Here is a 15613-nt window from a genome sequence, read left to right as displayed (position 1 = left end):
AGCGACTAAATTTATTCCTCCAAGATAAATAATCTTAAGAAGACTTTCGAAAAGAAATTTACTGTAAAAGTGGTTATTTACAAAAGAGGTAAAGTACCATTTCTACTGGAAAACAATACAAATGGGTTTTAAATAATTGGAAGCGTGATTTACCATACTAATGTTTTGATTTTTTTTTACGGTATCTTGCACGGTTTTAAGCCTACCAGGTAACTAGTGTAAATTTCCCCACGGGTAAATAACCACTTTTACAGTAAATACATGTACTAGTACATTATTTAACAAGAGATGTTTGTAAAACACTTATGCCCCCCCCTCCCTTGGAAACATTCACAGAGAAAATGAACGTAAATAACTGGAATTTTTCTACGTCCAAGAGCCATTACTCTGTCGAAAATTGCTCAATCGTATCCAATATCGAACTTGACCTAGATATTATCGTGATAAACCTGTATACCAAATTTCATTTCAATATGTTTATCCTCTGTGAAGAAAATAAATGGAAACTGTAGGTGGGCCGACCGACAGCAGCAAAGCAATATGCCCTCCCTTCTTGGAAGTAATACCGTAACTACCGGTAATATGTTTCTATCAGTAACAGTAATTTAAATAGAATACATGTATATTAAAGGTAGCTGTATTTTTTCTACAATGCTTACTACTTTCATTCCTGGATAAACTACTAAGGAATTCGTTTTATTGTTTGAATAATAATCAAAATAGGCCTTAAGAAAAAAAATTTATTTTGAAACACATTTTCCAAACAGTAACTGCTTCACAAAGTAAAATTCTTTCAAAACACCCATACACTTCATCCAAATTGATGGCAGTTCATTTAAATACAATGACATAGAATTGTAAAATAAATCAACTGATTTTAAGGTAAATTAATTTCAATGTAATTTGCAAATTTAATATTTTTCAAGAGAAAGAGTATCATCTTTTTATGTCTGAAACATGATGAAATTTTACAGAATTGTTAAGACTAAAAATTGCTGATTCTACCAGACATTCAATGGTAATGACTATCCCTCAGCCCTTGTGTTGCAGAATCAACAAAATAACAAAACATGAAATCTACAGTATACACATAATTACAGTACCTCATCTTTAAAACTAAATCATAAACAAAATAATGCTTCACTATAAGTTTGTAAAATCAATGAAGAAATGTGTTGCAACAACAAGGCAATGTCAACATAAATTGATACTACATGGGTAACTATGATAATGGTAGATGAATTCATAATGTCTCTGTCATTACTGCAGCGCATTCCTAGTGGAATTAGCGACCTGCCTGCTTTCTCAGCATTATGTAGATCTTCTCTTTCAACCAGTCCTTGTTGTGGGGAGCATAGCTGCCTTGATTTTTCTGGTAACTGCAATAAGGAAAAGCACATATCTTTTTAATTTATAAATTGTAGATGTAAATCTTCAGCAACTGATTTGTAGCATTAAGTACTGTAAATGTAAAGGTATATGACACACCAGGCAACGCAGTGTACATTTACAGATACATAAAACTTACGGTACACCCGGCAGTAAAGAATAGATGCACCATATTATACCAGGCAGTGCAGAGTACATGTACAGTTGGAAAGGTATTGGATTAAAAAAGAAACTTACACCAAGCAGCTCAGGTCCGTCAGCTGATCAACAAAGTCAAACAGCTGGGAAATGTCGTAAGTGATTGAGGGGCAATCAGGATTCTGCCTTTTCAGATGCTCCTCGTATATCTTGCAGATGCCTTGAAAATTAGAAAATTGCAATTCATGATGCATACATACCTAATTATAACATGTAAACCTATCATTTTCATAAATTTTATGCTAGTTCTCCTTTTACTTGAAATTCTTTACTTGTCTTGGATCAAGTTGATCTAGAGCCATTTTAACAAGAGCATGGATTTTTTGCCAGTATGTGATAACCTTTGATACGATTAAGGCGGGGTCATGGTTGACTGTCCAGTCATTGGCTAATAGATATGAATAAATTTAATTACCACAATGACACTTGTCCGGCTTTATCAAGGGAAGTATATTTCAGTTAAAAAATAGTGTCAATTTAGACAACAGAGCAGATTTTGGCAAAAAACTTTTTAATTTTGACAGTCTATGAATATTAGTGAGCTTCTCTTAGCGAATTAGAAGAAATTAGTTAAAGCTGCTTGGTCCGATTTTATGCCAAATTTTGTGCACGTTTTTAAACGATGGTTCTGCTAAGTATATGTATAATAACAGACATTGCAGTAGTTTGCTTAGTCAATTAAGCCAAATTTCAATGAAAAAAATTATGCACAAAATTTGTTAACAAAACAAAGGACATAAATAGGGTATCACGTCATTTCACCTCATGTTAAAATTCACCCCTGACTTAAAGACAGGTATGTTTGTATTACAACTTTGACATCGCTATAAATAAATGTCGTAATGTTCAGACAAATTACAAATAAACCTGTGTATGTTTTGTTCACTAATATTTCTGAAGTTTGCTTTGTTTACAATCGATGCATAGTATGCGGGTTGAATAACCCTAATCATTCGGGGGACGAAACCAAACAGTTCCCTTTTCTAAACATCCCATGATGCATTTTGGTTTATTTTTTCGTTTGCCCAAAGAAAAATTATTTTTATTTACTTTAAATATCTCTAACTTTGAAAGAAGACCGATTCTGCTGGTGTAAATAGGAGAAAGTCCATAACTTTCTAAGATAAATGGTTTGTATGGAATATTATTTGATACTATAATAAAGAAATTGGACCAAGCAGCTTTAAATATTTTACATCTTGTTTTGATGACCAAACTGAATAGTAACATCCTACTGCAAGTCCAAGCCCTTGTCAAAATAATAATGGCTCTAAGCAATATCACCTTTGCTTGCCAAGGGTTTACGATCTACTCTCAGGAGTGGAGTGAATCCTAAACAGCTGGCTAGCAAAGTTTGGAGAAAATATCCACATGTTTGGTTCAATCCAATATATAATGAATCAAACATCAAAACGTTCAGTTAATTTTGTTTCTAAAATAAATGGGAATGAATTCAATACCTATCAAAGGACTTTTAATAAATTTTCTTACCCTCTAGACATTCATTCAGGGACTCATAGTCAGAGTATGTCCTGGTGTCTGGTCGTGGGTTGGGTTGCACCAGCAAAATTGTGTGAGACTAAAACAAATTGAAATTATTTATGAAACATAAAAAAATAATTTAAAGTCTTGTGTTTTTCATTTTTTTTTTCAAGTGAAACCTTAAAATTAAAAACATTTTTTCTTATCTGTCAACAATGATTTCATGAAAACAGAGAGAAAATAAAATGTAATATTAAAATTCATCTACAATAAAAACATCTATCTACAATAAAAACATTGAGTCAAACTTGTGCTGCCTACTGTACAATGTACATGGCAGTTAACAAATCATCTGCAGCAATCCCAAGGTTGATTCCATTACTATTGATACTGTAAAAGGGTGAATTTCGCCCTATGATATTTTCACCCTTCTCGACTTGCAGCGGTTTTGCCTCGTCTTGAATTCGCCCAAAGTTGTGATAAAAGTGAGATAAATTAAGACTTTGGAATTTGCACAGTCTTGGATTCACTCGTTTACAACAAGGGAAAAATGGATGAAAATAAAACAGAGGCGAATATTTCCCTGTATACAGTAAATTATATGTAAGGCCACAATTAAAAATATTTCAGTTTGTCCAAACCCGACCCATGATGACTGGGTGTGGGTAGGTAGGTAGGCAAATTCTTTTTTTTTCTTTTTTTTCAGAATTTGCATGAAGATATTAAAACACTGAGTATATCTTTTTCACCATCATACCTTTGTAGAGACAATCAAAAGCCATGAATTTAAGACCTGTATGTACATGTATTAGTTTATTATACTGAATTAAATCATTCAACAATAAATTGGGTTTTTAGTGCATGCCAAATGCCTGGCGTTGGACATCAATACATCCAAGTATGATTTTTCTTTGTTAACACACGGGGGCTCGTCACGAAGTTTTTCCAACCTTTTATATCTACCACCTCTATACAATAAAATACACAAGGGAGGAATCAAAGAATCCGGGATGGTTCGCACCTATTCTGTTTCGCGCTGAGATGATTCGCACCTCGATGTTTCGAACCTCCCTCGGAGCGAAACATCTCGCTGTATTAAGATATTTTTTCTCGTGTTATTATTGCTCTAAAATTAATCATAAACTATTTAAGAATTGAAATAAGTTATTAAAAACCATTGAAACGGTGTTTGCATTTATATATGCGCCGCTAGTATAATGATTTTTTCGTTTTCGTTGGGTTTTTTATGAAGCCTTTGAAGCTATGGCCTTATTATATAGGTTCAGAACAAGAGGTATTATTTGAGTTGTGATAACAATTATAGCACATCTTTCACTTGAGATCTATATTTTTATAAAAAAAAGAAAATAGGGGTGTTATTGCAGGTAATTAAGTACCACAGATCTAAAGGTGGGGATAATTTAATTTCCGTTCCCATATATTTATGAATTAATAATTACGGTATGTCATTGGAGAATGACATACTAATTACTGAAAAATACACATAAATAACACATAACGTTATATAGTTCTATATTCAGAATCATTACTCCTTGTATAAGGAATAGGCTAATTTGGGATAAATATTCAGGGACACACTTGTACAGAGTGATAAGTTTAGAGGAAATTGTATCTTTTAAAACAACTTGCAAACGATTGTTTGCTCAAATTCCGTATATGCAAAATAATAGTAATTTTTTATAGCACACATATTTATTGTCGGATTTATTTTTATACTATTTTAAGCAGCAAATACAAATAAATAATTAAGATATGGCTCTGCTCAAGTGCTTTTTAAAATTTATTTTCTTATTCACTTATATTCTTGTAATATCTACGTTAAAAAAAAAAACTATGTGTTTACTGTTTATGTTTACATAATATGTCAGTGTTTATTCTACCGACACCGGCTACATAAAATTAACATTTACATGTACATGTTTCATAAATCATTCATTGTTAAGAATGTATTCGCTGCGAAACATCGCGGTGCGAACCATCTCAGCGCGAAACAGAATAGGTGCGAACCATCTCAGCGCGAAACATGTTTAGGTGCGAAACATCCCGTACCCGAATCAAAACTCGAAAAAATCGCTACCTCCCGATTTCGGTCGCCTCGTATTAATTCTTCTCGGACGTTAAACCCTGCACTCTAGGTATCATTAGATCGGGAAAGGACCATAGTTTTTAGGAATACCAGCAAAATTTAAACATCGGCAACAATTTTAGAAGTTGTCACGCATTTTCTTCCAGTTTACTCTCCGGTGACACTTTCTTCGATCATATGTTGCGCACCAAATTTATTCATGCGCTCGTGTTGATCAAGATTGTACGGTGACTCGTATTTTAGAGGGATATTCAAACGATGAGTGAAGAAGTTCTTATTACGTGGTGAGTATATGTATTAATTTTCATATTTATATAGAAATAGTTTAACCATACCTCGAAAATTCGGTAGGACGTGACTATGTATTTCTTGCATCAAAGCAAGTTTGAATATCGTTTGAAAATCCCTCTAAAATACAAGTCCGCGTACGAGTTATCTTGAGCAATATTGAATTGACCAATGAGAGGGCGACATCTGAAAAATATCCGAAAAAAAAAATTCTTCCAAAAAACGGCAAAATAAGAATTTGAGTCGGCGGGGTTTTTTTCGGGTCGGTCGCATTTGGGCAAACATACAATCTTTTTATTTTGGCCTAATTGATATTGACTTACTTCTAAATAGCACTAATACTCTAACTATCTGATTTTTTATTATGATGTAGTACATTATGGTTATTTGTTGTAGTGTGCATTTTCCTGAAAAAAACTTTTCTTTTCATTCTAAAAAGTTTCAGCAAGAAGATACCCAAAAAATGAATATCTTTAATGTTTATGTCAAATAATCAATAATGATGTGCAGGGATTGTACTACTGTAATGCATTGCTCCAACAGAATCAAGACAAGAGATTGAGAGATTACGGGACTTGGGATAAACTTAGATAAGTACAATAAGCTGCAATGTACCAGTCTTACACACATGAAATTACATTATTTCATAAAAACTTTCTCCTTTTACTACAGAATCACACAAAACAACTTAAGTGTAAAGGTATATTGATCTGTGTATTGTTAAATATGTACAGTGGCTAACACGCTCTTTCCATCTGTCAATATACCTTCATTCCTAAAGCAAACTGTTTGCCTTTCTACACTAATTTTAAAACAGAAGTGAATATGAGATTTTATCTTTACCATGATCTTTACAGACAAGTTAGAACAAAACAAATTCGGAAAGGGTTTCAAAACCAAAGATTTAGCCAGGAAACTGATAAAATCAAAATTTATGCAAACACAATTCGCTAAATTTTGCGAATTAATTTTGACTAAATGCACCACATTACCATTGTGACTTCTTTGAAGACTGAAACTTGAGATGGAGAAGAAACGAGGCCTCACGCAGCTAAACTGGTTCAATTAACAGAAATGTGAACCAGTATTATTTGTGCAATTTTTCTCAATTAAGATTTTCTGAAATTTGGATAAACATTTAAAACATAAATGCATAGAATATATTATATTCTTTAAAAAATAAAAATATTTATCAATATTTTTGGTTAACTCATTCTTAAAATTATTTTTTTACATTTCGAACTACAATGGACTGACTTGAGGATACCTGTTCTTAAATTTGTTTTTTAATAATTATATATATATATTAACAAGATGAATATCTTTTATCAAGTGCAAAAGGATCCACTTAACTATTAAGTATTTTTCGCGAGTAATTAATGGTACAAACAGTCAACTTTCAAGGTAACAATCATTAATGCGTTTGAAGACGCGGATCTTAACCGCAAATATTTTAAGCAAACTTTTCACATTGACATGTACTCGTCGACATGTAGAAAAACTACAGCTGTTCTTTTCAATCCTTGATTGCTATTTCTTCACGGAAGACAATCTACTGTCAACATGGATGATCTTTGGACCCTTATCTTACTGTCACTTTCTATGCTGATCGGATGTTATATAGCTGGAATCATCCCTCTTTCCATTACCTTGTCAGAGGTATCGTCACATACTCAGCTGATTCTGTGTTACACTCACTCAGTGTGTACGCGGCATAGCTACCCCTGCATTGATTTCACACATTTTTTCTGATGTCTTCTAGTATGACGATTGTCACTTAGTTGCTTAGAAATCAAACTGCGTGAAGTTCCTTTCTTTTAATTAAGTTCTGAAGATGATAATTTAAAATAAACATTTTTGGACATGATGTTGGATACATATGACATGCGCTTGTTTCTACGTTGAAGTTAGATAAAATGTTCTATCCTTAAAATGACAGATGTCCTACGGACCCGGTTTAACGATAGAATTCGTCCCATATACTCGCTTCGTAGCAAATAAAAAAATTATATCGCGCTGCATCTTGCCAAAACTTTCATATGATTGGTCTCAAATACCTACAAGTTTTGAAAAAAGACGACATCAATCAACCAAACTTGTTGTAAATTTATTAAGACCCGACACTCTAGACTACATTATGAGTACACGTTATACAGTCATTTTACCGGTAACGAATATTTGCCAGTATCAAATAATTTTTAATAAAATTATTGGTGAAAGACGAAGTTAAGGTTTTAAAAAATCCTAGCTATGTAATAATGATACAGAAATAAATATTCTATCAGTGTGTTAAGTTGTTTAACATTTGCACGATTATTTACCAAATTGTTTACTAATTAAAAAGGTGACCCAAATATGATCTGCAGGAAGTGCAAGGCAGAAAAATTGAAAGTGTGAAAACAATTAAGCCTAACTATGAAAATAAGTTTGTTATTGACCCATATTTGGTGGATAATTAGTAATTATAATCCATTTAATAAGATAGTGCATCATATTAAATAATATTGGAGTGTTGAATGAAATTACGACTTCAAATAGAACCACTTGTAGTTTTCCTAGTTTCGGTTCACTGCAATAGAAGCATTATTTGGCTGGATATATTGATAGATATACGGGCAAAACAAAGGCAAATGACAATTACTTATCATCAATTACTGTTATAGAGTGTTTTCATGAAAATTCAATTTCATAAAGTAACGCAAATGAAAACTGTTTAAGTCCAGTTTCAATTTGACGGGAAAATGGTATGATAAAGATAACGATCATATTATTTGTAATGACATTTTCCCACAATTATTTTTCTTTCTTCATTTATAAGTCTATTAACATGTACCTCTAGTACATTTTTGAAATTAATTCGCCTCAAAATATTCGGTCAGAAGTAATAGAGGGCACTTGATTCGATTCTTGAAAACGAATTCGAAGCTAGGAAAATGGAGAGGGTGTTGAAATTATTCTCTCCTAAATTCATCCTTTATATTTTTGGAAGTTTGATACTACATTTTAGAAGGACCATAAAACCATAACTCTTACAAAAACGGCCGAAACACTCTATGCATCCATAATAACAATATCAGTGTATAATGTGTACTCATAATGTGGTCTACTGACTAGAGTGTCGGGTCTTAATAAATTTACAACAAGTTTGGTTGATTGATGTCGTCTTTTTTTCAAAACTTCAATCCTTGCAACAAGGGAAAATACTCCCCATGGCACTTTACCGGCCACACTGTTGCTGTTCTTCTCAATTAGTTTTTGAATTAACAAGAATCTTAGAACATTTTGCCATGTATAACTGGGTTATGTTTGATATTTGAAATGCCAATGAATCTCATAACATTTTGAAAGAAAAAAAATTGGCTATTAAAATCGACATAAAAATGATCCGATGCGTGTACATTTTGAGAGAAAAGGTGTAAAATTTCCAAATTTTATTGTTTGTAATTCTCAATCTAATTAAAATGAGATGTTTGATCCGCTCGCTTACTCGCTACACAAATGTGTAGCGAGTAAGCGAGCAGATCTAACATCTCATTTTAATTAGATTGTGTAATTCTATGCCATAAAATCTTGTTGTGCCCTTGGACCCTGGAAATGTTGACAAAAGTTGCATCCCATATTCAATTATATGTAATTATGTCTTTTATGTTATTTATTAAATCATTTTTATAGTATTAAATGGTGTACACTTCAAAACAGTGAATTTCAAAACAAATGGGCGTGTCTTAAGTAACAATTGACGTTCGATACAAAGTTTAGAACATTCCATTCAAACACAAACTTTTACCACTTCAATGCGCTTCATTGTACCTTGTCTCATTTCCATACTCTGTGGTAAACTTCATTGTAGAACGACTACTGATATGTGTGAGATATGATCCAAGGACATTTCAGTGTATTGACAGTTCCAGTAAGATATTTCTATTTTCCATTTCAGGACAAGTTGAAGTCTGTGACAGTGTTTGGAGCAGGACTCCTTGTTGGTACAGCACTAGCTGTTATAATTCCTGAGGGCATCAATGCCATGTATACATCTGGTGGTAGGTGCATCTATTATACATGTACAATACAGTACATGTATTCCAGAAGTGTCAATTTTTACAGTTGTAATGTATGGTGTTTCTAATGCATGTACATGTAGTTTAAAAGTTACATGCATACAGTATTACTTGTTATTTGATGACAGTGATGTTAATTTTGAAAGATATGAATTAGAGATAAATATTATGTCGATGACACATGCCATTTGGATCATACTTTTATTTCAAAGACTTTTGCAATTTTTTTTTTATCATTTATCTAGTAGATTACTATATGCAAGGAATTTTCCACAAACATTTAAATTTTATGTTCTCTTTATATATACCCATATTGTCAGTTGCTGAATTTAAAATGTGCCTTACTTTAAGTTGTCTTGAAACACAATCTTAAACAGAATGAAATTTTAAACATGTAATATTGAGTGAAAAAAAACCCAAGGCAATAATAACATTGCAACCAGTATATTGGTACAGTCAGATATATTTATTATCTTTGAACTGTTTAGATACATTTATTTTTAGACCATTCCCATCATCATGAATCTCATTCAAAAGAGACAGAGAAACACACAGCCACAGGACATGAACATCATGAACACCATCACAGCACTATGGACGTCCACTCTCTAATCGGGATCACGCTTGTGTCTGGGTTCATCTTCATGTTAATAGTGGATCAGATTGGTGGAGCTCACGCTCATGCTCATGCACCTGCAGGTATCAAAAAGCCCTGTAATAGTGAGTAAAGTAAATAGGTAAAGACTTGAAAAATTTGTTTACACCAACAGCAAGTGTGAAAAGAAACAAACTAGGTACATGTATTAATCAATTACACACTAGATTTTGACCCGTGCGTGCACGGGTTGTCATTGCATATGATATCGGACTTTTACGAAATAGATACATTGACACACCGTATTGTTGACATTTACATAACCAAGCTATAAGACTACAATAATGCTATAAATTTCACTACACTCTTCTTAGTAAGAATAATCTAACTGTGTCTCGGAACAGGCCTTCACTACAGTTAAGATGCCTCCCATATAGGCCTACCCGTAATGTAGCAAAAAAAAATGCAGTATCGCTCTGAAACGATTTTGGAGAAAATTAATGAGGCTTCATTGAACAATCAAATTTTCATCTAAAAAATCAATTCATTTCAATGAAGAATTTAACACTTTTTCACCAACGTTTTTTACTCGCTACAAATTTACACACCATGTTGACATTCGGAACTCTCGTATTGTATTAAATGCACTGAGTTAGAGTAATCTCCCGTATTCCCTTGATGAACAGAATAAAAGACAAATTTTCATGCAAAATTTACTCGTACTTGTAATATCGTTATCCAAATGTGATATTGTGGAAACATAAACTAAGGAGCCTCCCATGATTTAGCTTGTCCATGTGCAAGACTGTAAAATATAAAAAATCCAAATATTTTCCGGATTTTTTAAAGGAATTTTCATTGATTATTAATTGGCGAAGCTTGATTGAAAAATAAAAACAAATTGGTAATCTTCAAGTACCAATTGTGTTTAAAATATATAAAACAAAAGACAGAACTCTTCCGATTTCTCGGTATTAAAGCCCAAAAATTCGAGTCTATTATTTTAATATAGTAATATAGATAAAGTTTTCTTTACATTTGTAGATACAGAGGCAGGGCAAACACTTCAACAAAACAGAAACAGAATCACAGCCACATTGGGACTAGTCGTCCATGCAGCAGGTATTGTAGTCAGTAAAAGTTATTGTTACATGTTTTGAAATGTTGATTAATGCTGCTGAAAAGGTCAGAGTCAACTGTTGCTTTTGATTCATCATTGCTGCAGGTTTGTAATATTTGCATCTGCAAGATAAGTATTACATTCAGATCCCAAATAATTAGTGATTCAGTCATCCAGACCCTGCTGCTCTTATGATAGCAAGTAAATGTTAAATATACCTGTCAATTCCCCAATTTTGTTGGTCTCACCTGCGAAATAACACCATTACCTGCCACAATGAATGACCCATCCCAGATGATATTAAAACAATGGAAAAATATAAATGTCCCAAACTCAAAAATTAACTATATGAAAAAAAAGTATACAAGGGATAGTAAATACAATATCAAATAAATGAGTAAGGTAGTGGTAAGTGGGTATCTAAATGTGATGTTTTTGTCTTTGTCAGCTGATGGCATTGCTTTAGGAGCAGCTACAGTGTTAGCTCACACTCACTTAACAATGATCGTGTTCATAGCCATCATGTTACACAAGGTAAGGCTATGTTCTGATATACTTATAGGATTGAATGAATAGTCAAATCAAGTACATGTATCAACATTAACAAAAGAATGTTAAGTTCTGCACAGGGTTGTTTGGAACATTACTGTTGTAGCAGACATTTAGAGAATAATTTTTGCCAAATAGACAGGCATGTATTTAATCAGTGTGAAAATGACTCTCTAAGTTGATCATCTTTATTTTGATAAACACATAAAGATTTACTTTGCAGAAATATATATTTGTAGTTTGTTCACAAGTTTCAATTTGCCATCATGCTTCCAAGTACCTAGCTGTGTATTGCAGAGTACATGTACTGTAATATATATTTTACTCAGACCAATTTTCAGCTTATTTTCTTCTTTAAAAATGGTTTTCATACTTACCATAATCTTTTTGTTGTAATCTGGGAATAGACAAGTTGCATTATTTGATACAAGTACCGTACATTGAAATGAGACTGAAATTTTAATTTTGTATTAAATTTTCAGATGCCAGCTGCTTTTGGCCTTGTCTCATTTTTACTCCATGAAGGATTTGAAAGAAATAGAATCAGAAAACACTTACTTGTTTTTGCTTTGGCTGCCCCGGTCCTGGCTGTTTTTACTTACGTAATTCTAAGTCAGGTGAGAATGATAATATGATTTATTTCAATGTATATTGGGTAATCATAAATTTAACATGTAATACAGACGTTGAAACCAAATTCCCTGGCTAGGTTGTATCCACGTCATTAACGATTAATGTTAATCTCACAGTAGTCAATTCCCTGAACTGTTCTGTCAATAAATCATTGTTTCAACAATACATGGTGCATTGCTTTGAGTTTTATACATATAATAAATATTAAAGTGAATTTTTTACCAAATTATTCTAACAGACAATAATTTTTAAATGTGATGAATCTAAGTTTGTTTGTCTTTGAAAATATATCTTTAAAGATTCTAATAGCTCATGCAAACTCATTAGGTCTTTTCAGTTAATTCACATGTGCATAAGAGTAAATATTAATCAATGTGTTTTATGATTGACAGAGAAGTGTTGAGTCTCTCCATGACACTAAAACGACGGGAATCGCCATGCTATTCAGCGCGGGGACTTTTCTGTACGTGGCAACTGTCCATGTTCTCCCAGAAGTCTCATCGTCAAAAACTCAGCACAGTAATCCAGACGGCAGTGTAGTCATCAAAGAACATAAGGGCTTCAGAAGCAAAGACCTGATGGCCATTGTTATTGGTGCTGTATTGCCGGTCATTCTCTCTATAGGCCATAAACACTAGAAATCCCAGACTGTGATTGGACCATGATATTGTGATTTAATCTCACCCAAGGCTTTATGTGTGCAGAGTTAGAGTGAGAAGATGGTGCCAATGAAAATGATGAATGCACTGTTAATGTTTTTGATTCTTTCTACAACTGAGTCAGATTCATTGGTATGCTTGATGTCTTTCCAAGCAAGCGTTTGCTGTAAAAAATAATGTAACACACAGAATAATTTTATCAATGTTGATTGTAATGATGCTGGGTGTATATCTATACTTGGTGCCCTGTTTGTGTATGGTTGTTCAGACAGTGAGGTATAAGATGCATACAGCTCAAGCTTGTGTAAAAAAAAAAAAAAAAAATTGGGATTTGCACAACTTTTTAAAAAAGTTGTTTGAATGGTTTTGACATAGTGATAAAAAATATAATGAATGTACAGGCTATAATAATAATTTAATGCTTTTATCCTTAACTAATAACTTCCCCTGTGTTTGCGCTCTCTTATTTTATGTATATGTTTGTACTAAATGTTTTATCCTCAGAGTTTTCATTAAATGAAAATTTTTATTATTATTTTGCTCATACAGAATTTCTGAGTGTTAATTTTGGAAAGGGTAAAATACATTTGGGTGAATTGTTTTTTTTTATAATTATTTATGTACCCTTTTTTGTCAGGGAGAAGTTTTCACTTGTTTTTAGTAAGTTAAAAATTTAATAGTATGAAAGGAACATGTGATAAGGAATAGAATAATGAATAATTGGAATTCATTGCTACATGTATAATATACCTGCATAAAGCATTCATGATACCAAAATGAGCATTTTTGTTGCTCACCGATTTGTACAAAATACTACTGACATTTATGTAATAGTGGTTAATTGAAATTTAAAAAAAACACATACAATATACATATACAAATACACCAAATTTATTACAATATTGCTTTTAAAATGAATAGGAAAAAATGAATGTGGACTTATTACAAACTGGAAAACTCAGTCATATGCAAACCTAATCTTACTCGGTGGCCTTGTTATGTGCATTTGGAAAAATCATAATTACAATATGTGCTTGTACAGGTATTTGCTTTGTTTATTCCTGTATATGAAAGAGAAATAAACAAAGTCAATATTTCATGTATATGGAATAAATTCAATAAAAAAGTAAACAATTCTCTCCGTAAAAGTCACAGTTACTGGCCATTATTATTTGATATATTTTTATGTAACATTCAGTGGCCACATGCATGTACAATAAAATAATTGTTCGTATTTAGATTTCTCAATGTTCAAAATGAATACATACTGTGATTAAAACAAGTCATTAGGGAAAGTACACATTATACATATGGATTTTTTTTCATCATTCTTGAGTACATGGAAATCAACTTCATAATGTACTTAATATTAAAGAAATCATTGATTTAATTATGGTACATTTGTTACAATCATAGAGAGCTCTGACAGATAAACAGGTATTTCTCTCAGTCGTGTGATCAGGTATGGAAGATTGCTCTTTAATGCATATGTGTATGGGGAAATAGTTCTAGACTAATGAAGGAAATAAAATTTTCGTAAAATTGAAATTACTTTTACCACTTTTAACCATGTGTAAATTAAGGGAAAAGAATGATTTTTATTCACTTTTTTGTACAAAAAAGTTCTATTTTCTATAAAAGTTTAGTCATTAACTTATTAAGTGCATGCTGGCAGTTTCTGTATTCTTGTTCATCATTGTCTTCTTCATCAACATTCAGTTTTCTACCATACATATCCAGATTTGTCATTTTTGATTCAGGTTATTCAACCATTAATATTCTTGTGAAGTAATGTTGTGGTCAAAACCCATAAACTAGACAACTTCTTCAAAATTCATTCACAACATTATATATTACTTTTGGAGGATCATATTTGTTGCATGAATCTAACAAACATTTTTTATACTTTTATTTAAATGATTTCATCATCAACATATTTTCTAAGAACTTACTAATTTCATTTCTGTCTCTGTTTTCCTTTATATTGAGCTGTTGACTCGTCAAATCAATCAATCAATCAATCATATACAATGTATATTGATTTGGTTCATTTCTATATATTTCCATTTTCCCATATAGTCATTCTTCTGCTGTATTATTAATTTTCAGTAATTTAAATTTTTAATTTTCAAAGTCTTTTATTGATACAATTTTGTATAGATGTTCCATGGTGATCTGGAATAAGTTTTGAGGGTAATATTTCGGGTTTGTTATAACACGTACATGTGCATTTCTATGTATGAAATCGATGTGTCTAGTCCTGATAAAATAAAAAAAAAACAACCAACCCTCGTGTTTGTGTTGTATTATAAGAGAAAGAGAGCTTAAAGTTAAAAAATCTTTTTAAACTATGAATATCTAAAGCACATTAAAGAACTATTATATTGTAATGCGGCATAGCAAAAAAGTTAAAATAAAATGCCATTGGACATAGATTTACAATAGCATTCTTAATATATATTTACATCCACCGAGTATGATTCCCTCCATTTCTTACGGAAACTCGTAGGTAATTCAAAGCCCTATAGAAACAGC

The 15613-nt window shown here is 32.1% G+C and overlaps 2 protein-coding genes across 2 annotated transcripts; one reads left to right on the top strand and one right to left on the bottom strand.

Moving 5' to 3' along the window:
* Nucleotides 1-722: 722 nt before the first annotated feature.
* Nucleotides 723-6610, bottom strand: LOC128176561 (enhancer of rudimentary homolog). Its single transcript, XM_052842972.1, has 4 exons — nt 6457-6610; nt 3079-3166; nt 1627-1747; nt 723-1379 (listed from the first exon to the last, which is right to left on the bottom strand). Exons 1-4 carry the CDS (start codon nt 6457-6459, stop codon nt 1286-1288), a joined length of 306 nt encoding a protein of 101 aa, XP_052698932.1. The 5' UTR covers nt 6460-6610; the 3' UTR covers nt 723-1285.
* Nucleotides 6611-6879: 269 nt separating this feature from the next.
* Nucleotides 6880-15363, top strand: LOC128176560 (zinc transporter ZIP9-B-like). Its single transcript, XM_052842971.1, has 7 exons — nt 6880-7123; nt 9402-9504; nt 10027-10221; nt 11162-11239; nt 11686-11771; nt 12269-12403; nt 12812-15363. Exons 1-7 carry the CDS (start codon nt 7028-7030, stop codon nt 13055-13057), a joined length of 939 nt encoding a protein of 312 aa, XP_052698931.1. The 5' UTR covers nt 6880-7027; the 3' UTR covers nt 13058-15363.
* Nucleotides 15364-15613: the final 250 nt, after the last annotated feature.

This window comes from Crassostrea angulata, chromosome 3, assembly GCF_025612915.1.
Source record: "Crassostrea angulata isolate pt1a10 chromosome 3, ASM2561291v2, whole genome shotgun sequence".
Lineage (NCBI taxonomy): Eukaryota > Metazoa > Mollusca > Bivalvia > Ostreida > Ostreidae > Magallana > Magallana angulata.
The sequence above is the reverse complement of the archived record's forward strand: the minus strand, read 5'-3'. Positions and strand labels throughout refer to the sequence as shown.

Bases quoted from the DNA above. Each gene is read 5' to 3' on its own strand.
- LOC128176561 (XM_052842972.1), bottom strand. The intron at 1,748-3,078 runs GTAAGAAAATTT...CTAATTTTCAAG, and splicing joins CCTGAATGAATGTCTAGAGG to GCATCTGCAAGATATACGAG. The intron at 1,380-1,626 runs GTAAGTTTCTTT...TCCTTATTGCAG, and splicing joins ACGGACCTGAGCTGCTTGGT to TTACCAGAAAAATCAAGGCA.
- LOC128176560 (XM_052842971.1), top strand. From the start codon at position 7,028: ATGGATGATCTTTGGACCCTTATCTTACTGTCACTTTCTATGCTGATC. The intron at 10,222-11,161 runs GTATCAAAAAGC...TTACATTTGTAG, and splicing joins TCATGCTCATGCACCTGCAG to ATACAGAGGCAGGGCAAACA. The intron at 12,404-12,811 runs GTGAGAATGATA...TATGATTGACAG, and splicing joins CTTACGTAATTCTAAGTCAG to AGAAGTGTTGAGTCTCTCCA.